At 45.0% G+C, this 24,529-nt stretch overlaps 1 protein-coding gene across 3 annotated transcripts in view; it reads left to right on the forward strand.

Annotated features, from left to right (window-relative positions):
- Window positions 1-24,529, forward strand: part of ANOS1 (anosmin 1) — a 240,315-nt gene that overhangs the window by 62,682 nt on the left and 153,104 nt on the right. For all 3 annotated transcript variants that reach the window (XM_049872288.1, XM_049872287.1, XM_049872290.1), the window contains one exon: window positions 22,232-22,279. In XM_049872288.1, coding sequence (XP_049728245.1) covers window positions 22,232-22,279 — 48 coding nt within the window. The remainder of the gene's footprint in view (window positions 1-22,231; window positions 22,280-24,529) is intronic.

A 24,529-nucleotide genomic window follows, 5' to 3' on the forward strand; every position in this document is an offset into this window, starting at 1 on the left:
ACAGTGTAACTGCTGGGTAGGTGTTGTGTGAGGAGAAAGAGCCATTTCATCCTAGGTCACCTATTCCATTGTGAAAACATACCTGACTTCCTGGAGGCTGGGTGCTTCTAATTCCGCAGTGAACACATTTCTCTTGGAATTGTTTTTTTTTTTTTTTTTTTGCAAAGCAAGGTCTTTTCTTGGGCCGACTGCTCTTTCTCTTGTATGACGTTTAATTCACCATGATTTCTCAAGTGACCTCTCATGAGAACTTGCTATCTTGTGAAGGTCATATTAAAAACACATGGAACCATGACAAACGAGGTAGGAGACCACAGAAGTCAGGGTGTAATAGGCTAGAAGGAGCTCCTCTTTATTTTGATTAATTAATCAGCAGCTCTCTGCAATGAGGAGCACAACAAGACATCACACATCACAAGAAAACAATATGACAAAAATACCACACTTCATGAAGTCAGTGAGAAGGCGCAAAACATGTTTTCCAGTAATTCGTTTTTTTTCTGCTTGGATTTTCCTGACTACAGATGAAACTCAACCAAATAAACACCCCGAATCCTCTGGTTTATGTATATATCAAGGTGGTAGATGTAGCTTTACCATTAGTCGGTACTTCTAGGGCTTATCGAGTGTATTCACGAAGTGCTACTAAAATATTCTGTAGGAACATGTTATGGACTGAATTGTGTCCCCCCAAAATACCTGTTGGAATCCTAACCGCAGTACCTGTAGTTGTCATTCCATTTGGGAACAGGGCTTTCTTTGTTATGTTAACGAGGCCATGTCAGTGTGGTGGTGGGTCCCAAACCTAATCACTTCCGAGTTCTACAAGGAGCATATTTGACACAGAGGCAAACACAAACCGGGACGGGGAAGATAGATGCCACTGGGAGGTGGACAAGGAATCCAGGAATGCTAGGGCTACAAGAGACGAGGACCTTCCCACAGAGCTGACGGAGAGCCTTCCTCTAGAGCCAGGGCCCTAAATTCGGACTCCTAGGATCCTAAAGTTTGAGAAGGGAAGCCTCGTGGTGCAGTGGTTAAAGTGCTTGGCTGCTAACCAGAAGGTCGGCAGTTTGAACCCTCCAGCTGCTCCAAGGGAGAAAGATGTGCTTGTCTGCTTCTGTCAAGACTGACAGCTTTGGAAACCCTATGGGATCCCTATGAGTCGGAATCAACTCAACGGTAGTGGATTTGGTTTTGGGTTTAAACTATGAGAAAATGAATTCATTTCTTTAAAGCTGCCCACTGGTAGTATTTCTGTTACAGCAGTGCTAAGCAACTAAGAACAGATTCACATGGGTATCACCGTTTTCATTTATTGGCATTTTAAGGTTTTCCAAGTAGAGGTTTTTAAGGTGGTTCCAGGGATAACAGCAGTGGGTTCGCTCTAGTTCATGTTATCTGGAGACCTAGGCTTCACCAGCGCTGTTAATGCTTGTGAGTAATTAGCCTGATAACTGAATTAATCCTTAACCTCTGCAGGTCGGTGTGCCAGATATGAGGCATCGGTGTGCCAGATGCGAGGCATCACTGTGCCTTCTGGGAACAGCTCATTAACAACAACGGATCATGCCTGTCACACATCCCAGCTGCCAAGGGTTTACTCTGAAAAACAGTCAGGTGGTTTGCCCGTGCCTTTGACTGTCCGCATGAGCAATGAATGATATCTTCCTATAGTTGTTTTGAGGAGCTCTGGTGGCACAGTGGTTAAGCACTGAGCTACTGAGCAAGAGATTGGTGCTTCAAACCCACCAGCCACTCTTTGGGAGAAAGATATGGCAGTCTGCTTCCATAAGGATTACAGCCTTGGAAATGCCGTGGGGCAGTTCTATTCTGTGCTTTAGGGTTCTGTGAGTTGGAAGCGACTCAATGGCAATGGGTTTGATTTTTGGATTTTTAGTGGCACGATGGTTAAGTGCTCTGCTGCTAACCAAAAGGCTGGTGGTTTGAACCTATCCAGCAGCTCCAAGGTGGTGATCTGGTGATCTGCTTCCATAAAGATTACAGCCTAGAAAACCCTATGGGGCAGTTCTGCTCTGTCATGTGGGGTTGCTATGAGTTGGAATAGAGTTGGTGGCACCTAACAACAACAACATAGTTGCTTTCAGGTCCCTGAATATTGTTGGGAGCCCTGGTCGTGCAGTGGTTAAAAGCTTGGCTGCTAACCAAAAGGCTGACAGTTCAAGTGCACCACCTGTCCCTTGGAAACCCTATGGGACAGTTGTACTCTGTCCTACAGGGTCGCTATGAGTTGGAATCGACAGGAGTGGGTTTGTTTGTTTTGCAGGGGTGGGGGGTGTTGTTGTTATGTGCACACTCATAATGGTCGCATGTGACTGTACAACTGCCCTGTGAGGTCTTCTAGGCTGTAATCTTTATAGGAAGAAGCCCTGGTGGAGCAGCAGTTAAGGTCAGTAGTTTGAGCCAACTAGCTACTTCTGTGGAGCCGTTGGGTGGGTTCAAACTGTCAACCTTTCAGTTAGCAGCCAAGTGCTTAGTTGTTGTGCCACCTGAGCTCCTGGGTGGTACAAATGGTTAATGTCGTTAGCTGCTAACTAAAAGGTTGGTGGTTCAAGCCCACCCAGATGCATCTCAGAAGAAAGGACTGGGGATCTCCTTCCAGAAAATCAGCCATTGAAAACCCTATGGAGCATAGTTCTACTCTGACACACGTGCGGCCGCCATGAGTTGGGATGGACTTGATGGACCTGGTTTTACGGTTGAGTTTTATGTAGATGGCCGTAGACCAAGGTGAGGCCAGGACAAAGCAGAGACCCAGGGGGCCTAGAATGCAGTGGATGTCATCACCATGGTGAACTCCCCAGCTGCCCAAGTCCTCGATTGAAGGTTCAGAAGGAGAAACACACTCAACTTGGCTGATAATTATACACGTACAAGCACACATCCAAATATCACGTATTGCCGTACGAAGAGGATCATCTTCCTCAGTGACTGAATGCTGTGATGTACCTGAAAAGTTGTTTGTTAGTGGCCGTCCAGTCAGTGCCGACTCATGGAGACCCCGTGTATGATAGTATGAAATGTTGTCTGACCCTGTGCTATCTTCATGATCACTGGTATACTTGAGTCCATTGTTGCAGTCACTGAGTATTTTGGATGCCTTCCAACCCAGGGTGCTCATCTTCCAGCACTATTTTGAAAAATATTCTGTTGTGATCCATAGGGTTTTCTTTGGCTGATTTTCAGAAGTAGATCTCCAGGCCTTTCTTTCTAGTCTGTCTTAGTCTGAAAGCTCTGCTGAAACCTGTCTGTCATGGGTGATGCTGCTGGTATTTGACATACCAGTGGCACGGCAACAGGCAAGCCACCACAGTAGCTCAAACTGACAGACGGGGCGAGAGGGCCGGTAAGTGGATGCATTTGGCTGGATGAACATGGGAGGTGTTGAGGAGGCCAAAGCTGAGGAATCAGTACCGAAGCAAATGGGGAGAAATCCATGAAAACAGGAAAGCAAGGATTCTCAGTTGTGGGACAGGTTGGAGGTGTAGTTCAGGCAATGTAGTGTTTTGGCCCATCGCTTTGATTTCTTTTCGTCACTGTATTTCATTTTGAATTTTAAATACTATTCAAGAATAGGAAACCCTGGTGGCGTAGTGGTTAAGAGTTATGGCTGCTAACGAAAAGGTCAGCAGTTAGAATCCAGCAGGCGCTCCCTGAAAACCCTATGGGGCAGTTCTCCTCTGTCTTAGAGGGTCACTATGAGTTGGAATCGACTCGACGGCAACAGGTTTTTTATTCAAGAATAGTATTAAAAACTATTGGATTTTCATGGTTTCCAAAAGGGGGTTATGGGGGCCAACTTTAATTTAGTGCAACTGTGCGTTAAAGAATTGTTCTCTGTGTCCAGTGGCTAGCACCGCCTTGGCAAGGCTTGAAACAACCCAATGATGGGGAAAATCATAAGACTGCTCTTATTCAGAAGCAACCGGAGATCATTGTTGTATTACTATATCAAAACTTATCGAGGGCTCTTGGAATCCTGACTTCTCTGCAGATCATCACATGAGGCAGGTAGGACTCCAGACCTCTCCTGGCTGTTTTTCTAAATTAACCTCTGTCATTTCTTCTGGTCAAAGCATTCATGTCAATGGACTTTGCATCTTGACCTCTCAATTGTAGCCTTGATTTTAGATGACCATATGCAGTCCTCATAAACATCTCTGGGACCATCTTAGATTAAAATGTTGTTGTTGTTGTTGTTGTTAGGTGCCATCAAGTCGGTTCCAACTCATAGTGACCTTATGTACAACAGAATGGAACACTGCCAGGTCCTGCACCATCCCCACAATCGCTGCTATGTTTGAGCCCACTGTTGCAGCCACTGTGTCAATCCATCTCATTGAGGGTCTTCCTCTTTTCCGCTGACCCTGTACTCTGCCAAGCATGATGTCCTTCTCCAGGGACTGGTCCCTCCTGATAACATGTCCAAACTACATGAGATGAAGTCTTGCCATCCTTTCTGAGGAGCATTCTGGCTGTACTTCTTCCAAGACAGATGTGTTCATTCTACTGGCAGTCCATGGAGTATTCAGTTTTCTTTGCCAGCATCACAATTCAAAGGCATCAATTCTTCTTCCGTCTTCCTTATTCGTTGTCCAGCTTTCACATGCGTATGAGGTGATTGAAATGGTTTGATTAAACATTAGTAAAACATTATTCCTCTCATTTTAGAACTGAGGAATGGAATTCTTCTGAGAACTTACCACTTAGAATGGATGCTTGAGCTATAATGTGAAGTTGTTTTTGACTCCAAGTTAACTGCGTTTTCTGTTAAAGTATTCTTTATTCTATGAATCATAAATTTTCTAAGGCAAAAGTTTAGGCTTCCTGGACCCCAGTTTCTTCCTCTACAAAGAGAAAACGTTGACCTTGAATCTCTAGTAACTATCTAGAACTTCCTTCAGAATCCTGTGTTGTCACTATTGCTTATGACTTTCACATATTATTCAAATCAGTGACAATGAGTAACTGATATGGCCCGACAGTCCTAGACATGGTATTTCTGGGTCTTAGTGCTGTCCATAGACATGGTTTTCTCCCTCATTCTCTGCTTGTCCTTACTCCTCAGACATTAAAAACCAGTTGGTGTGGATTTGAGTTGACTCATAGTGACCCGGTGTGTGTCAGGGTAGAACTGTGCTCCACGGGGTTTTCAGTGGCTGATTTTTTAGAAGTAGATCACCAGACCTTCTTCCTCTGGTTGAACTTGAACCTCCAACCTTGCGGTTAGCAGCCGAGCGCAGTAACTGTTTGCATCACCCACAAACTCCCCTCAGGCATGAGTGAGGCAGTTTTCAGAGAGGCCCCTTGCCACACTCCCTGGCCAGATGCAGACCATTTGCATCATTCTCCTGGTCCAGCCCTTGCGTGTTACAGCATTTCAAAGCTCTGTGGGATCGTCCTTACTAATGCTCAGACCGGATGCACCCTGAGCAGGGTCTGTCTCTTCTGGTTTTGACCTTTTTCTCAGAAAATCCGAATGTTAATAACGTGTAACTCCTCAACCCTTTGCTCTTTAATGGGTTCGAGAGATTTCGCTGAGAGCTCATGGATGGAAAAGTCAACAAGGCTGAGTAGTAGCATGTCACGGGGGCACTGTAACCTCCTTCCCTTGGAAAGTTCCTTGTGTTCTGAGACAATGACATATCATTACCGAGTCACTTTTGTCCTGTTTTCAGCAAGAAGATGGATTGAATGACCTCGAAGGTCCTCTCTGATTTGTAATTACGTGACATCTGAGTCAGACTGCTGCAGTTTACAAACACCTCGAGTAGGTATGTGGGATCACACGCTGGGACCTGTGTTCTGTTGTAGTTGTGTGTAGAGAACAGGCTTGGCCGTGTTTGAATCGATCTGGTCTTTTTACGAGGAGGGGCTGAGGAAATGCCACACTGATGCGAATGTTCTGCCTGGAAGAGGTGGTTGTTGTAATTTAGTAGACGGTCCCAGGGGAAGTCTGCAGTTCTATGTGGCTCAGATGATTAACCATGGAGAAGTCAGAATTCCGAGCACCTTCAACACGTTTCGATAAAATAAGGCAGAAAGTGGTTTTCAGCTGTTTATCAATAAGAGTGTCTCACGTAGACTCTCTCTCCCAGGTAGGACGAGGTCGGATACTGATGTCGCTAGAAGGCCTTTCCAAGTCATTGTTGCAGCAACTGGTTACGTAGCTTTAGGAGTCTCTGGGTGGTGCAGATAGTTTGCTCTCTGCTATCGCCAAAAGGTTGGTGGTTCAAATCTGTCAAGAGGTGCCCGGGAGAAGGTCCTGGTGATCTGTGACCAAAATGTCGCAGCCACTGAAGACCCTGTGGAGCACAGTTGTTCTCTGACACACACAGGGTTGCCACGAGTTGAGAGTGACTCAGCGGCAAAGTTTTTTATTTGTTTTTTTTAAGTAGCTTTAGTTTTTCCTGAAATTATCCCGGTTGTTTTTCTCCTCAACTCACGCGTCAAACAATCTACAATGAGAAGAAAGTAGCAAGGGCTCGAATTAAGGACAGAAGGCTCTAAGAAGACTCCTCGACGCTGCCAGTCATTACATGCCACTTAAAGCTTACTTAAAAACCCAAAAAACCCGTTAGTGTCGAGTCAGTTCTGACTCAGCAGCCCTGTAGGACCGAGTAGAACTGCGCCAGAGGGTTTCCAAGGCTGTCGTCGTGACGGAAGCAGACTGCCACACCTTCTCCTGCAGAGCGGCTGGTGGGTTCGAGCCCCTGGCTTTGCAGTTAGCGCTTAACCACCAGGGCTCTTCAAAGCCATTTGTAGATTTGCAGTCTCATCCTGGACTTTGCAGAGATTGCTGGTGAACAATGTAATTAAGACTTGTGTAGTGCTTTTGAAATTTTTTTTTTTTTTTTTTTTTTTGTGGTAGTCCTGCATTTTTTTCTTCTTTGGTAATGATTTTAATTCTTCATGGGAGCTTTGGAATGAGGCTGACATTTGTTTTTTTAAGAACAGTGTCTACTGTTGTTCCTGTCAGTTGTTTGGTTCACAGTCTTACACTAAAGTTATTTTAAAAAGCGTACGTGAAAGATAACTGGCCCCAACATAGCGAAGCCCCGATATAGTCTTCCTGGTAAATATCTTCAACAGGATGCAATTCTCGCAGTTTCCGTGGAAGTCTGTCAACCTGAAGGGAATTGTTGTTTGCTGTTGGCCAGTCGATCCCGACTCTTGGCAACCCCACATGCGGAGTCGAAGGTGCCTCTGTGTAGGTTCCAGCCACCAACCTTTCTACTAGTAGTTGAGCGCTTAACTGTTTGCACCACAAGTGGATTGTAGTTGCACCCAAAACCAGCTCAGCCAATTGAGAAAGAGCTTGGGACTTGGACTGAGGAGACGTGTTCTTGGATTAAAGCGCTCGCAGGCTAACCAGCTGTTTGATGTGATTCCGCCTTTGTCTTCCACCCCTGGAAGGGCTCCAGGTCCACGGAGCTGTTTCACCCAGCCACCATAGGCTAATTCCCCTAACACCCTCACCTTTTCCACAAAATAGGCCTCTCGTCTTCTTGCCTTTCCTGAACCTTGGCTTTTCCCTAAACTCTCAGTTGGAGGAGACAGCTTCTTCTCTCCCATCTGACATAAGCGTGCGAGGAGTGGTTTTCACAGCTTGTGTTGTTCACAAAATAAAATCTCTTCCAAGAGTTAGAGATTTGCGTGCAGGAAGCTGTCGGGCAGCGTTTTCAGGATCAACACCTGAGGGGAAGGGAAAGAAGTAGCATAGGGCGGAAGGAGGACCTGGATCACCATGAAGTTGCCACAACACTGCAGCTGACCCCATAGCATACTCTGATGTTGGAAATACCTTGAAAGTTGTCCCGAATTGGGGCGAGAAGGTTGTTCTTCATACTCTGGCATCAGTGAGTCATTGGGTATTGGCTGCCCCCTAAAGAAGGTGGCATTTGGGTAGCTAATGAGCTCTCTTGAGCCAAGTGCAGTTCTATCCTGGGAGGATAGCTGTGAGCAGTCCCGTCTCAACACTCCCAGCAGCAGGGAGAACCTTCACTTTGGCCACTGAAGGCAGGGGGCATCTGGGTGGTACACCACATTATCCACTACAGTGGTGATGGTGGGTTGTCGTTCTTGCTCCCGGTTTCTTCCTAGAGAATTCCTCTGTTACATTGTGTAACAAAATCGTCCTTCTCTAATGCAAATTAAAACTATGGTGAGATTCCATCTCGCTCCAACAAGGCTGGCATTAATCCAAAAAAACACAAAATAATAAATGTTGGAGAGGCTGCGGAGAGATTGGAACTCTTATACACTGCTGGTGGGAACGTAAAATGGTACAACCACTTTGGAAATCTATCTGGCGTTTTCTTAAAAAGTTAGAAATAGAACTACCATACAACCCAGAAATCCCACTCCTCGGAATATACCCTAGAGAAACAAGAGCCTTCACACAAACAGATATATGCACACCCATGTTTATTGCAGCTCTGTTTACAATAGCAAAAAGCTGGAAGCAACCAAGGTGTCCATCAACGGATGAATGGATAAATTGTGGTATATTCACACAACGAAATACTACGCATCGATAAAGAACAGTGACGAATCTGTGAAACATTTCATAACATGGAGGAACCTGGAAGGCATTATGCTGAGCGAAATGAGTCAGAGGCAAAAGGACAAATATTGTATAAGACCACTATTATAAGATCTTAAGAAATAGTATAAACTGAGAAGAACACATACTTTTGTGGTTATGAGGGGGGGAGGGAGGGAGGGTGGGAGAGGGTTATTTGCTGATTAATTAGTAGATGAGAACTACTTTAGGTGAAGGGAAGGACAATACTCAATACAGGGAAGGTCAGCTCAACTGGACTGGACCAAAAGCAAACAAGTTTCTGGGATAAACTCAATGCTTCAAAGGTCAGCGGAGCAAGGGCAGGGGCTTGGGGACTATGGCTTAAGGGGACTTCTAAGTCTATTGACAAAATAATACTATTATGAAAACATTCTGCATCCCACTTTGAAATGTGGCGTCTGGGGTCTTAAATGCGAATAAGCGGCCATCTAAGATGCATCAATTGGTCTCAACCTACTTGGATCAAAGGAGAATGAAGAACACCAAGGTCACACGATAACTATGAGCCCAAGAGACAGAAAGGGCCACATGAACCAGAGACGTGCATCATCCTGAGACTAGAAGAACTAGATGGTGCCCGGTCACAACCGATGACTGCCCTGACAGGGAGCACAACAGAGAACCCCTGAGGGAGCAGGAGATCAGTGGGATGCAGACCCCAAATTCTCATAAAAAGACCAGACTTAATGGTCTGACTGACACTAGAGGAATCCCGGTGGTCATGGTCCCCAAACCTTCTGTTGGCCCAAGACAGGAACCATTCCCAAAGACTACTCATCAGACATGGAAGGGACTGGACAATGGGTTGGAGAGAGATGCTGATGAAGAGTGAGCTACTTGTATCAGGTGGACACTTGAGACTGTGTTGGCATCTCCTGTCTGGAGGGGAGATAGGAGGGTACAGAGGGTTAGAAACTGGCAAAATTGTCACGAAAGGAGAGACTGGAAGGGCTGACTCATTAGGGGGAGGAGTAAGTGGGAGTATGGAGTAAGGTGTATATAAGCTTATATGTGACAGACTGACTTGATTTGTAAACATTCACTTAAAGCTCAATAAAAATTATTAAAAGAAAAAAAAAGATCTTCTAAAACAAATTGTCCTTCTCTGAGGCTGATGCTGCTCCAGCAGTTGACATGCCTTGAACCTAATCACCAGCCAGAACTTTGGTACCTTAAATAGTTTAAATGCCAATTTCCCGACTCCGAGTGCGAACACCTACCACTCTAGTACTTGCGTTGGCTTTCTACAACGCCACTGCGTCTTTGATCATGAGATCTTCATTCCTTGATGCCTCAAACGCCAGATACTCGATTGTCCTCATGTTTGGGGCATCGTAGGAAACATCTGGGCCTTTGTTAATCTAATTCCAGGGTCAAGTCTGGATCCACTGAGTCTGTCCCTGGGAGCCTCTGTGTCTAGCAAATTCCACAGGTGATTCTTTACACTACGAAGTTTGGAAGCACTATTACATTGGACCTTTTTGACTTCACTTCTTCCATCCTGTCTGGTTTCCATGATGCATCATTTCAGTCACTTGTTTTCTTTTTTGTCAGTGATCTCATCTTTTTGCTCTCTGGTTACTCTCTAGCGACAAAATTCTACCCCTGAATCCTTTGAGCTATAATAGCTGCCTACTTGGACGTGTCTGGGCGCTGCCAAAGAAAATCACGCAACTGTATGGAATGATGTTACAACAAATCCATAGTTCTCAGCCACAGCTCTAACAAAACCCTCATATCCACAGCTGTAACAAAATTCTTCCCCACTACCCACGAGTCTGTGTGATGTTCTTCTAGTCAGCTCCCACCTCCCTGACCAGATTTTCACTTCACTCTTTAAACTCCCTCTACCGCTAGCTCCCTTCTCTTGGAAAATTACCTCAGTTCTGGCTTCACTGAGAAGATTGAAGGGCACAGGAAGCCCTTCCTGTCAAGTCATGTCAGTAGAAATCCTGTGTACATAGTCCGTGTGGAGATCATCACAACTGATACTGGGCTTACTTTAGGTGTTTGTGGTGTGGGCAGACTACCACACATCCCCTGACAATACCCTGCCCCTTTTAATTATAGACTCGTTTTTAATGAAACGTCTGACTGTTGAATATGTCACTTAGAATGAGTTCAGGAGTCATTTCCTGGATGTAGGCTGGAGGAAAGTGGAGCAGCCCTCAAAAGAAGATGTACCAAGATGTACCAGTGTTGAGAAGAAAGGGGGTTTGTGGGAGCCAATAAAAGTGTATTTATTGTGCTTCAGTGGATCCAGTAAGTCATGGATAGGACTTTCGTTTTTATGTAACTTTCAGAAAAAAAAATCACCAATTAACGACACACAGCTTAATGATGCTCTTCCATGAAGCATCATTCGATCAAATGAATATCTTGTTGCTTTGTAGTATCTTTCAGGTAGCCCAGAGGATTTGGTCATTTCTTTTTTGCCTTCCTTTGCATATTCTAGCATGATATTGAGGAGCCCTGGTGGCACAATGGCTAAGCACTAGGCTGCTAACCACAAGGTTGGTCATTCGAACCCACTCAGTGGCTCTGTGGGAGACAGACCAGGTGATCTGCTCCTGTAAAGATTAAGGACAAGAAAACGCTATGGGACTGCTCTCCTCTGTCGCAGGGGGTTGCTATGAGTCGAAATGGACTGGGTGGCACCCAACAGCAACACCGACAACAGCACGTCGTTGGCAGTCCTTTTGTTCATATGTCAGTAGTAAACGATAGCCCAGCTTCATCTACTCGTGCGTATATTCCTTTCTTGAACGCTGTAAAGTATTGGTTATTACTTTGCAAGAGGATAGGGAAGTTCAGTTTCCCTTTAATGAGTATTTACCACACCTCTTTATTTCTTTGCTTTTCTGTGCACATGATAATTTTCCTTTTCAGTGCCAAATCCCAGTCTAATTACTTCAGTGACTTTTTAAGTGGCAGTTAAACACAACATATATAATAGCAGCAGCAACGTACACAGTTCAGTTTAAACGGTGACAGAGTGCACAGGTACAACCGAGTTCACACGTATGGAGGGATGACAGCTGTGTCGTGACTATCATCAGCCTGAATGACTGCATCCCTTGTAAGATGCACTCTGATACCAATCAGATTGTATGTCTCAGTGAAATAAGGTATCAGGATTTGCGTCTCAGTGAAATCCACTGTCTGAGGATTTTGTTGAAAATTCTGTCTTTGTTTCCTAGGACTGTCATAAAAAAGTACCGCCAAGTGGGTGGTTTTCAACAACAGGAAGGTATTGTCGCACCATTCCAGAGGCCAGACGTCAGATCAGCACGTCAGCTGCACCGTGCTCTCTCCAAAAGCCTGAAGGGGAGATCTCTCCTGGCCTCTCCCAGCTTCTGGTAGCTCCAGGCGTTCCTTGGCTGGCAGCTAAGCATAACTCCATCTTCCCATGGCATCTCCCCCGTCTATCTCTCTTTTCCTTCATATGGAGTTACCGAGGTTAGATTAAGGAGCCCTGGTGGTCCACTGGTTAAGAGCTACGGCAAGCTATGGCTGCTAACCAAAAGATCGGCAGCTCCAATCCACCAGCTGCTCCTTGGAAACCTTATGGGGCAGTTCTACTCTTGTCCTATAGGGTTACTATGAGTTGAGATTTACTTGATGGCAATGAGTTTTTTCTTTGATTATGCAACGGTTAAGTGCTCAGCACTTATGGTTGGCAGTTCGAACCCACTCAGCAGCTCCACGGGACAAAAGCTTTGCAATCTGCTCTTGTACAGACCACAGCCTAGGAAACCCTATGGGGCAGTTCTGCTCTGTCACATGGAGTTGCTATGAGTCAAAAATCGACTTGATGGCACCCAACAGCAACAACAGATTAGATCAGGACTCACTCTAATTATGTCCTCATGTTAATTGAAGTGATAACATCTGCAAGGACTCTCATTTCCAAACAAGGTCACATTCCCTGAGACAGGGATTAAGGCTTCAGCACACCTTTATGGGAGACACAAGTCAGTCTATCGCAAGGTCCAGTGAAGTGGATCCTGGTCATGAACCTCTTTTCCAGAACTCATTGTCCGTCTTCCTTCTGCCAACGTTTTTTCTGTCCTCTGTCTCCTGTTACTGCGGATGGTGGGTGTAGCTGGGAACGTCAGTGTTAGTGGCAGCGCCAATCCCCAGTCAGACAGTACTGATGGCTGCCGTGACGCCTGGGCCAAAGCTGGACTGTTAGGCTTGGTACCCTGTTGTAACCAACAGCTCCACATTGAGATGCCCACTGGTGGACCATTGAGACACATCCCCTGAAAGCTGCCTGCCATCCTCCTGCCTCATGTTCACATCGCTGGGCTATCAGAATCCCAAACCAGGCGGGAGATCTGCCTTGGCCTCTTGATAACAAAAGCAGGTGTGCTTTTATATTTGGCTCTAAAGGAATCTTTAAATTTCATGTTTATGCTGAGAGACCCGTTATGCCATTCACACTAGACTTTTGGGACCCTTTCTGTCTCTTTTCCCTATTTGATCCCCTCCTGGTCCTGCGGCCGTTTCCCTTCTCCCTGTCCCTGTCTTGTCTTCCTCAGCGGTATTCAGACACAAACAAGTTATTAAACTGAAAGAAAAGGTTTGAAGCAGTCGTGTGTGTAGCCAACTGCAACTACTCACCTTGGAAGTGACCTTTGCAGCAGATGTTTTTATTAATAGTAGTAGCTAGCATTTATTGGGGAAACCCTGGTGGTGTAGCGGTTAAGTGCTAAGGCTGCTAACCAAAGGGTCCGCAGTTCAAATCTGCCAGGCACTCCTTGGAAACTCTATGGGGCAGTTCTACTCTGTCCTATAGGGTCGCTATGAGTTGGAATTGACTTGACGGCACTGGGTTTGGTTTTTGGTTTTTAGCATTTACTGAGGACCAGTCTGTGCTAGGTGGTTCACATAGAGTATTTCTTCTCTTTTTTATTGTGGTAAACATATAGGTGCTGCAGGTGGTTGACTGCTTGGCTGATAATCAAAAGGTTTGCACTTTGAACCCACCCAGAGGTGCCTATGAAGACAGGCCTGGCAATTTGCTTCTGAAAAGTCACAGCCTTGAAAACCCTATGGAGCACAGTTCTACTCTGCACACGTGGGGTCGCCATGAGCTGGGAGCAACTCCACAGCGACTGACAGCAACAACAGCAAATATATAAGTAGCAAAGCACTTGCCCTTTCTGCAGTCTTCACACGCACGGTTGAGTGAAACTGACTACATTCATCACATAGTCCCGCCGTGGCCAGTAACCGTTCCCAACCTCCCAGCGACCCGAAGCAGGTGGCCCCCTGACCTACGCCCTTCCAGGCTAGTCCCTCTGTTCCCTAAATGTTTACAGTATAGAGAAGAAGCAGATACGGCGATTGGGGAGAGGCTCCTGGAGCTGGGGGAATCCACACGGCGTTGACGAGAGAAGGCGCTGCTTTGGGGGGATGTCTGGGCTTGCGGGTTTTCACGGCCTGCGCTCGCTCGTCCGCAGGCGCCCCGGCCCTGTGCTGAGGGAGCAGCTGAGCGAGGACGAGTTGGGCCCAAGCCCTTCTTTATTCCCTGGGTTTCCTGCGAACAATGCGTGAGCTGTTTATTTTGCAGGCGGCCTGCATGGTTCAAGCGTTCCTCATTGTGTTATGCAAGTCATTTACTAAATTCTAGTTATTATAGCCAGTGCTCTCTCCAAACCTACTTAAAATAGGATTCGTTTCAGCACAGCTCATTCCTTCCGCCTTGAAGTCTTCAGGGCTTTAGTGATTGTGTGGACAAGGTACAATTTATCAGAGTTTTCTCCTGGGAACATAAGTTTTAATCTCAAATATAGATTAGAGGTTACGTATCTGAAATCATTACTGTAGCAAGAATGAATCGAGGATGGACCTACCCTCCCGGAGGAGATTAAAGTTGGAAGACTAAAGGTTAAAAGTCCTGGGAAAAGACCAGTGTTTCTGGTTCTGCTTTAGTCCCATCATCCTAATAGGGACCAGAAGACGCCGTTGGCCGTCGAGTCAACTCTGACGCATAGTGAGCCTATAGGACAGAGTAGAACTGCCGCATAGGGTTTCCAGGGAGCAGCTGCTGGATTCAAGCTGTCGACCTTTTCCTTCTTAGGCAAGCTTTTAACCACTTAGCCATCAGGGCTCCATCATTCTCAGAGGGACCAGAAAACAACAGTGGCCATCACATCGACTCTGACTCACGGTGACCCTATGTGTGTCACGGTAGAACTGTGCTCCATAGGGCTTTCAGTGGCTGATATCTCAGAAGTATATCGCTGGGCCTTTTTTTGTAGGTGCCTCTGGGTGGATTCGAACCACCAACATTTTGGTAAGCAGCTGAGTGCATAACCTGGGGACCACCAGATAATCACTAGCAAGGATGTATTTATTAAAAATTTTCTGGCCATGGAAATAACTATTTTCCATTTTATTGTTTTGAACTCTTCTATTATTTAGCTTTTGTTCAATAAATAAGAAACTTCTGATATCTTGACAAGAAAAAAAGATATCCTTGTAATAGTAAAGGAAACCAATTATGCCACAGTTTCAAAATATTATGGATTAAAATGAAACCCTAAATTTTAACCTATCCCTTCATTTTTTGGGAGTTCCTGGGTGGCACAAGCAATTAACACGCTCAGCTGCTAACCGAAAGGTTGGAGGTTGGAGCCCACCCAGAGGAGTCTTAGAAGAAAGGCCTGGCAATCTGCTTCCAAAAAGTCAGCCCCTGAAGCCCCGTGGAGCGCAGTGCTACTGCGACACACGTGGGGTCGCCCTGAGCCAGAGTCAGCTCGGGGGTAACCTAAACAACTTACGTTTAACATGAAAACAAAAGCATCAACTCAGAGCCACAGCTGATCTCTTACAGAGCCCCCTAGGTGACTGGGGTGCTGAGATCAGCTGCGGGTTTTCTGGGGTAGTTGTCGTTTCACACGGTCCGCCCTGCTGTTGGACGACAGTTCCGTGTTATAAGCGGCCTAGTCCTTGACCACTGTTCCGCGCTGTCCTCAGCCTGCACCTGGCTACGCTCAGGGCAGTGTGTGGGTACGCCTGGCTACGCTCAGGGCAGTGTGTGGGTACGCCTGGCTACGCTCAGGGCAGTGTGTGGGTACGCCTGGCTACGCTCAGGGCAGTGTGTGGGTACGCCTGGCTACGCTCAGGGCAGTGTGTGGGTACGCCTGGCTATGTTCAGGGCAGTGTGTGGGATCGCCTGGAATTCTCTTCTCTTGGTGGCTTCGTCTTCTGCAAGAAGTGCCTTTCAGCTGGGTGTGTATAGACAACTGGTTTCCTTTTATTTCTCTCCTTCCCTTTGTGGGCTGTCTTTCAGTGAACAAACTCTTTTCTTTACTTGAATCTTTTGAAGAATTATTTTTCTTTAAGGAAAAGAAAAATCAAAAGGCTGCAAGTGGAGAGACATTGAAAAATATCATTGAATTAATGCCGAGTGCAGTTGTCTGAACTTAAATAAACTCTTCGGAAGTTGGATTGACTAGCGTTCATGTTTGATCTCGTTAAACCAGTAAAACACAGGATGTGATCTTTATATAATTACAAAAGTCCTGCTGTCTGATCCTACCTGCGAGTTACACTTAGTATCTCTAAAGGCAAATGTCTGTGTAGCCTGATGGACTTCATCTTTGCTGGCTCTAAGCCAGAACAAGACTTTATTGCAAATACTGCGTTTTATTTTTGTTGTCAAGCGGCTTAGCTAGGGAAGGCTATTGTAATTCTGCTAAGAACTTGCCCTCAGGCAGGATGTTGAAATGTGCTCGATTCTTGTATTTTTCCTTTGCTCGCCTGCTCAAAGAGTATTACAGGTAAGCAGGATAGGTGGATGGTGCAGTGTTCACGCACACCCAGATCGTGGGCTTACAGATATCCCCAGTGCCGTGAGACGGGCCTCTTAGAAGGTCTTTGTAGAGATGAAAAGCATGGTAAACTGTGAGTGAGAAAGGCGAAATCACAGAGCAGCAGCAAGGCCTTGTCGGGGGAAATCGTTTTAAGAAAAACAGCAAATCCAAAAGCCATAGAGGAAACAGAGACACATTTTGAAGGTAAAATTGGTGTGTGTGTGTGCGCATGCACAAAGAAAATTTCTGCAAAAAAAGTTGTGTGACTAAATTCAAAAGGCAGATGGTACACTGGGTAGTTTTTTGACACCTATTGCAGGTGAATCATTATTAAGCCCAGTTGGTGCTAATGGTGAGTATATTATTACTAGTGCTATTATTGTGTTGTTATTAGTTGCCATTGAGTTGGGCCCCGACTTGTGGTGCCCCCATGCACAACAGGATCCGTAAGGTTTTCCTTGGCTGATTTTTGGACGTAGATTGCCAGGGCTTTCTTCCTAGTCTGTCTTAGTCTGGAAGCTCCACTGAAACCTGTTAGCATGAGAGCAACACACAAGCCTCCGCTGACAGACGAGTGGCTCTGCTTGAGGTGCACTGGCCAGGAGTCGAACCTGTGTCTCCTGGATGGAAGGCAAGAATTCTACCACTGAGCCTCCTGTGCCCCCTCATATTATCATTATTATAATTGATAAGAAATGTAGAATAGGTTTCTTATCAATATACAATCTACAGGCTATATAACAGTCTACAATCAACATAGAGTGTAGACTAGAAATGGGAAAGAGACAGACAGCTCACTGTAAAGGAAATATAAATAGACAACAAAGGAAATTGCAGCAAAGATTCCATACCACTGCCAACCCATCATATTCGCAAACGCTGAAAGATAGCTAGCGTCCACGGAGAAACCATCAGGAGCCCCCGCTCCTGACCTTCATTCATAAGAGCAGCTCAGTTGGTCTAGGGCAAGCGTTATCCATAAGAGCTGGGAGGTTTTCGGTCCAGGTTGAGCCCTCACCCCCAGTAACACTAGCAATGTCAAATAACAACAAAATAACATCTTCAGTAACAACCAGCTTTTTTCTGAGTGTAACCGTGTGCCAAACACTTTGCTGAATAGCCTGCATGGACTATCTTTTTAATCTTCCCAACAATCCTATGGCCAACCCTCTTCGCTAATAAAAAAGTCATTATCATCATCATAACCTTTCATGCTTGCACACGATTGCCCCACATATTTCTTAACAACAGAGCTTTTCATTGGACGATTAGTGGAAAATTGCGCTTAAAATGAAAATGCCTTGGTTGAGATAATGCGTTGATATTAATTCCCAGTAAAATGTAAACAGCTGAAGACGGTAGCGATGGGTTGCTTTCTCTTTTGATAGGTGTCTGCCCTATCAGTGGCTGGGGGAGCGTTGGGATTCGGAACGACAGGAAAAGTACCACAGAAGGTCGTGGTTTGCATCTGGGAAGTGGAGGGGGGTTGAGGGAGTCTTCAATGGGCTGATCATTTTTCTGAGGTTTGGCTATTTTCCCTAAAGCGAAAGAAGGGCTGAGAGCTAACAAGGCGGGCCTTGCACAGGACTTCTCTAACCTCCCGACTTTTCTTTTTAAACCTCTGACATTTACTAAATAATGCATTTTAATTCCAGAGATAGCCCCAAATCCCCTGTAACCTGCTTTCTATCCGCTTATTCATCTCTCCTCGGCTCCAGCCCATCAAACTGCTCTGCTCTATCCTCAACATAAGGCACCCAGGACTGCCCTGGATCCATTTGTGGTTTCCTTCCCAGATGATGAACCTGGATGTTCCTTCAATGCCCAGTGCAGACATGACCCTTCTGTTTAACTGCGGTTCACCCAGTGATCTTGTCACATCACTGGCCTTCTGGCTGTAACATTTTACTTGGCTTCTGTGACTCAGTTTTCTTACCTGTAAAATGGGTAAATGGTGCAGTGGTGCTCAGGTTGGTGCTTCAAGAGAGTTGGATCATCTCCCTCAAACCAGGCAGGACAGGCCCCTGCCTCAGGCCTCAGGCTTCAAAGGGCCATGCCCTGCTGTCCTCTGTTGGACCCTCTCCATGAGACAGAGTCTGTGGGGCCGGGGCCTCTTTAGAAGGAGCTCAGAGCTTTGCGTTGTTAGTACTGGGCATGGGCATGGAAGGTGAAGGTGGGGGCAGAACGTTCGTGGACAGACCTGGGCCCCGGAAGGCCTGCAGGAGCCAAACCTACAGCATCCAAGGAGGGGAGACACCCCTTGGCCCCCCGGGATGTTCACAGTGGTCACCAGTTAGGAAGTGCCACAAGTGCCGTCTCAACCCGGCCCCCAGCTTGTGCATGGTCCGCTCCTCAGTGTCTGCTCCCCGCTGCCCCCAGCTTCCCCAGGGTCCCGTCCTCAGTGTCTGCCCCCCAGCTTCTGCAGGGCCCCCTCTTCAGTGTCTGCTCCCCACTGCCCCTTTGCAGTCAGGACCGTGTTCTTGCCACACCGCACTCTGCGTGAACCCCTGTGAACTTGTAGTCTGTGAGTGATTGAATTGTGTTGAAATCCTAAAGTCCTATACCTGTGGATGGAATCCCGTTTGGGAATAGCACCTTCCTTCTTATGTTAATGAGGCATAACACTGTAGGGTGTGTTTTAAGCCCATCACCTTTGAGACATAAAAAAGCAGATTAGGCCTGGAGAAGGGAACACAAAGGGAGAGATTCATACCCCGTGATGATGGCCAAGGGACCTTGGAACAAGAGCTGAAAAGAGACAAGGACCACTCCCCCAGAGCCCACAGGTACCCTGAATTCAGGCTTGTAGCCTCCTCAACTGTGAAAAATTAAATTTCTTGGTTAAAGCCACCCATTTGTGGTATTTCTTGTTATAGCAGCCGTAGAAACTAAGACAGTCACCAAACCAAGGATTCTTTGTTTAAAATATCAGTCTGCAGGTAATGCCTGTTTCTTCTGACACCTTGATTTCCAGTTATTAAACCAAGCCTGGCATTCTTCCAGTGTGGCCTCTGCCTAGTCTAGTTATTTCTCTGACTTAAGCGTTGCCAGAAGTCATATTTAGCTTCAATCCAGGCTGTTCATGTTCTTCTTCAGCTTCCATCCCCAGTGATCTGGGTGATGAACGTTGATATGTAGGGAGAGATTCCAGGCCAGGTGTGGGGTGAGTGGAGCTCAGGTAGGTAGAGACCAGAGTGGTTCAAACTGTAGGAAGGTGTAGGTATTACTGGGAGTCAGGCTGCGAAAGAAGGTGAGGGCCGCAGGAAAGTGGTGGGCCTTAGGATTGAAATTTTATTCAGTGGTGTTTACCAAATTAAGATATTTGCTCTTGTGAATGGATAAACCAAATGTGGTGTCTCCATACGGTGGCATTTTGCAATAAGAAGGAGTGAGGTACTGATACGTGCTAAAATATGGGTGAACTTTGAAGATATTATGAGTGAAAAAAGCCAGACACCAAAGACCATGTGTTGTATGATGGTACAGATAGCCCCATACTTGCGACATAACCAAGTTCGGGCAAACTGCACTTACGACCGTCCTTTTTTTCTTTCGTACACGTTACCATTGGTAATACGTACTGATATGGTGCTGGAGTGTGTAACTTGCTGCTGTTACCACTCTCAGACGTTCACTCGCAGGTGTTCCATTTTATGATACTGTCCTTAACACTGCCATATAGATTTAGTTTTCTAAACTAAATCAGGGACTTCTGTTGCTTGAAAACATGGACCCAAACACCGATCGCTTTACTGAAGTCGAGAGGCAGAATCAGGAAGCAGTGAGATGTCTGTGAAATACGTGAAGAATAAAAGAAAAGGAGCATACAGACAACTCTCACTGGTTTTCTGACTAGAAACGCCGTCCCCATTCCCAGGGAGAAACCGTGTAATCCAGAACCTTCCGTAAGTGGAGTTATCACCACAGCTGACAAAATGCCAGTGTCGTCCAACTCTTCTTCTTCATTCCAGTGAATTTTTATGATCTGTGTATGCGTTGATGTATGTATGTATGATTTAAAATATATCTGTAAGTTTATATATGTTTCCAACCCCCAAAGACAAATAAAGATTGAATTTATAAAGATACTTATTATAAAAGGCAATAATAATGAAAACTAGAAAAAAAAAATGAGGTATTCGATTTACATCAGAACCAACTTATGATGGAGTTGTGAGAATAGAACCGATGAGAGCTATCTGTGTTCATACCGAATAGCAAATCCATAGAGTCAGAGAGCAGATGAGTGGTTGTAGGGGCTGGGGGAGGGGGTGGGTATGAGGTCCGTTTCTAGAGTGGTGCCACCACCTTGTGAATATACCGAGGACCCTTGGATAGTACACTTTAAGTGAATTTTATGGCACGTGAGTTATTATCAATAAACCCATTATAAAAATATTTTTAAATATATCTTTTACATTTTTAAAAGATACAGTGTTGGCTCAGTTTTATTTTCTCAACACCACAGGTGAATGTGATACTGCTCTACCCCTGCTGCTGTTCTTAAATAATTAAATTTCAGAGGTTCAGACAGGAGACAGGCTACTTTGTTTCATCTGCAACCTTGAAGTTCAGAGAACTGGGGGCCAGAGCATCTAGTTTATTGCGTGATGCTTTCCATTAGCTCTACCGAGGACCGCATCCTACCTGATTTAAAATACCACAACCAGAGGAAAAACCGTGACCAGCATTTTAGTCGTGTGGAGTCGGAGGCCCCCCAGCAGCAATGCTGGCGTTCAGGATCGTACATCATAGCCGAGGTCCTTGTTATCTACTGAGCGCATGGCAGACTCCATGCTAAGTGGTTTGCCTGCGTCTTAGTTACCTAGTGCTGCTGTAACAGAAATACCACGTGGAGGTGGCTTCAACAAACAGAACTTTATTTTCTCACAGTTCAGGAGGCTGGAAGTCCGAATTCAGGGCACCAGCTCTAGGGGAGGGCTCTCTCTCTGTCGGCTGTGGAGGGAGGTCCTTGTCTCTTTTCAGCGTCTGTTTCCTGGTTCCTTGGCGATCTCAGGTGGCGTGGCATCTGTCCTCCACCATCTTTGTTTGCTTGCTTGCTTAATGTGCCCTTCTGTACCTCAAAAGAGATTGATTTAAGACACACCCTACACTAATGCTGCGTCATTCACGTAACAGAGAAAGTCCCGTTCCAAATGGGATTGTAACTGCAGGGGCAGGAGTTAGGATTTACAGCTGCGTTGAGGGGATGCAGTTTGGTCCATGAGAACCTGCTTTATTTCATTTAGTCCTCCTGAGGACTCATGCAGCAGGTACTGATGTGTGCATTTTACAGATGGACAGACCGAGGCACAGGGAGATTAAGTACTTGTCCATAGTCACAAGTCCAGGCTTCACACTTGGGGTCTGACTCCCGAGCTCAGCGTCTTGTCGCTGTGTGTTGGTTGAGTCAAGGACCTCCAGGATGCCCAACTTGTGAGTTTACCCAGACTGCTCCCCGTGTGCCTTTGCTGGCTAGTGGGCATCGCACTTCTCTGCACCCCGTGAGAGCCGGCGTGGACGTTTCCCCTTTGGAGGCAGCTGGGGATCTCTGTTGTTCTCTGTGCCTTTGCTAACATCAAGAAGTCAACGGCGGAATAGCGGTTACATTTCAGTCAGAATTAACTTTTCTATTTTAACCCTATCAGGGATTGCAAGATTGGCTTTCTGTTAATGCAAAGAGTTAAAAATCATACTCACATGCACACAGACATACGTGTGCATGTGTATATATAATTTTTTGAGTTAGAAAAATATTTCATGAGTCAATGTTTCTTTTTTTGTTTGTGTTTTGCAGAATAATGGTTCCCTGGTTTGGTGCCAGAATCACAAGCAGTGTGCTAAGGTATGTTTCGTACGTGTGTATCAATATTTTCAAAAATATTTTTATTTTGAAGTATTGTAGATTCACAGGAAGTTGTAAAGATCGTGCAGAGAAGTTCCCTGTACCTTTCACTCAGTTTCCACCCGTGGTTCCGTTTTACGGAATTACAGAACAACGCCAAGACCAGAAAGTTGTCATTGGTACAGTGTGTGTTTACAGTTCTGCTCCGTTTTATTATATGTGTAGATTCGTATAACCAACAACCCAGTATTTCTACAAATAGCCTATTTTTTCTGTTTATTTTGTACTTTTTAAATCATTTTTTGGAGGATAAAGCTATCTTTCTGTTAGACCAGAAGACTGAATGCAGCCTAGTTACATGTAACTTATTTTGTGGTTTTAGCTTGTTTGTAGGAATTGCCGGTAAATAATTTGGTTCTCAAATAAACAGTCGAGGAGCCTTGGTGATGTCATAGTTAACGGCTTGGCTGCTGATCAGTAGGTCAGCCATTCAACCCACCAGCCACTCCTCGGGAGAAAAGACCCGGTGATCTGCTCCTGTAAAGATTACAGCCTAGAAAACCCCATGGGGCAGTTCTACTCCGCCCTACAGGGTCTCTCTGAGTCCATATTCACTTGATGGTATACAATAATAAAAATTAAATAGTTTGATTTTTATTTTTGAGTGTTTCTTGTGGCAAAAACTTTTTCTAAACTGTCGTTTTACTCATTTATATAGTTTATACGAGATAGTACTTTAGCTATAGTTGGGAAATAGGTCTCATAATCAGATTACATACACGAATTAATACAATTTACAAAGCTTGGTAAAATACTACAGCAACTTTTGGTATCATAATGGCATTTAATGAGATTTATTTCCTGGACCTTACTAATAGGCTTGAATGTACAGTATTCCTTCATTTTATAACCAAAATTGTATCTGAGGAATTTGTAGTATTATTGAAATTGGACATTTATGAAGAGCATCATTATCTTGAAAGGCCTTTCAGACACATTATCTCAAAATAACTGAGTGTAGAGTAATATTCGTAAGCAGAAAACTCCATTAGAATGATGCATTCCTGCAGTCCTGCCCACATTATGTCATTTAATACACACGAGTGTTATTAAAAATAGAGCACAATTCTTATGTGAATTTGAAGTAATTTGGTAAAGACCAGCTTTGCTTACCTCCTGACCTGGGGCAGAAATGAAATGTCTGTTTGACTATCCTTTGATCCGATTTTTTACATGATAACATATAAACATTTTTGCTGTTAAGACACTGGTATCTATTATGTTAATTGTTTCTCAACTGAAGTTTTAGGTGACTCGTTTATGAAATCATTGCAGGCAAATCTCTCTGATTATATTAAAAAAATAATGCTGTGAGGCCAACTGAATTTCATAAGTAGTACTTTTCATCCGTTGTGTATTACATGGATGCTTTGTTATATCAGTTCAAGGGTTAGGCCCTTGTTTGCTAACCAAAAGCTTGATGGTTTGAGTGTACCCAGAGGTGCCTTGGAAGAAAGGCCTGGCAATCTGCTTCCGAAGGGTCACAGCTGTGAAAATGCAACGGAGCACAGTTCTACTCTAACACACATGGGGTCGCCGTGAGCTGGAACACAACAGCAACTGGCTTTTGTTTGTTTGTTTCTCCTTTTCTCGTCAAGAAACAAATTCTTTTCATAGACTTAAAAGCCATTTGAACAGAAGAGGTTCATTTGAACTATTTTTTTTTTCACATCCTAATGGAAGCAGATTACACCTGCAGAGATTACAGTCTCCTAAATCGTATTTTATAAGTGAGTGATCAAGGATGACAAGGACAGACGTTGAATTTCACGAGAAAAGAAATCGATTCCTTTTACCTGAGAGCAAGGACGAGTCAATACATCACAGCTCACTCCAAAAAATGCCGTAGAATATATTAGTAAGCTGACATAATTGTAGGGGTTGTCTTCAGTCTGGCCTCTTGAGAATGAATGTTACATGTTAATCAGAGTTTATCTCCTTTGGGTGTTATCACAGCTGGGTACACTGAGATAACTATAGTTTGCATTTCTTTTGAGCTTCGTGAAGCACAATGTACACTTTCCGTCTTAATCCTTAGATTAACAAGGTTCCTGGGAAGAGACAGTAACTCCATTTTACAGATGGGGAGATTTGGGCACGTGCATATTCGATCTACCACCCGTCTGTCAATTTGTCCTACTTTGGTGGCTTGTGTGTTGCTGTGATGCTGGAAGGTATACCACTGGTATT

This window comes from Elephas maximus, chromosome X (genome assembly GCF_024166365.1).
Source record: "Elephas maximus indicus isolate mEleMax1 chromosome X, mEleMax1 primary haplotype, whole genome shotgun sequence".
In the NCBI taxonomy this organism is placed as follows: Eukaryota; Metazoa; Chordata; class Mammalia; order Proboscidea; family Elephantidae; genus Elephas; species Elephas maximus.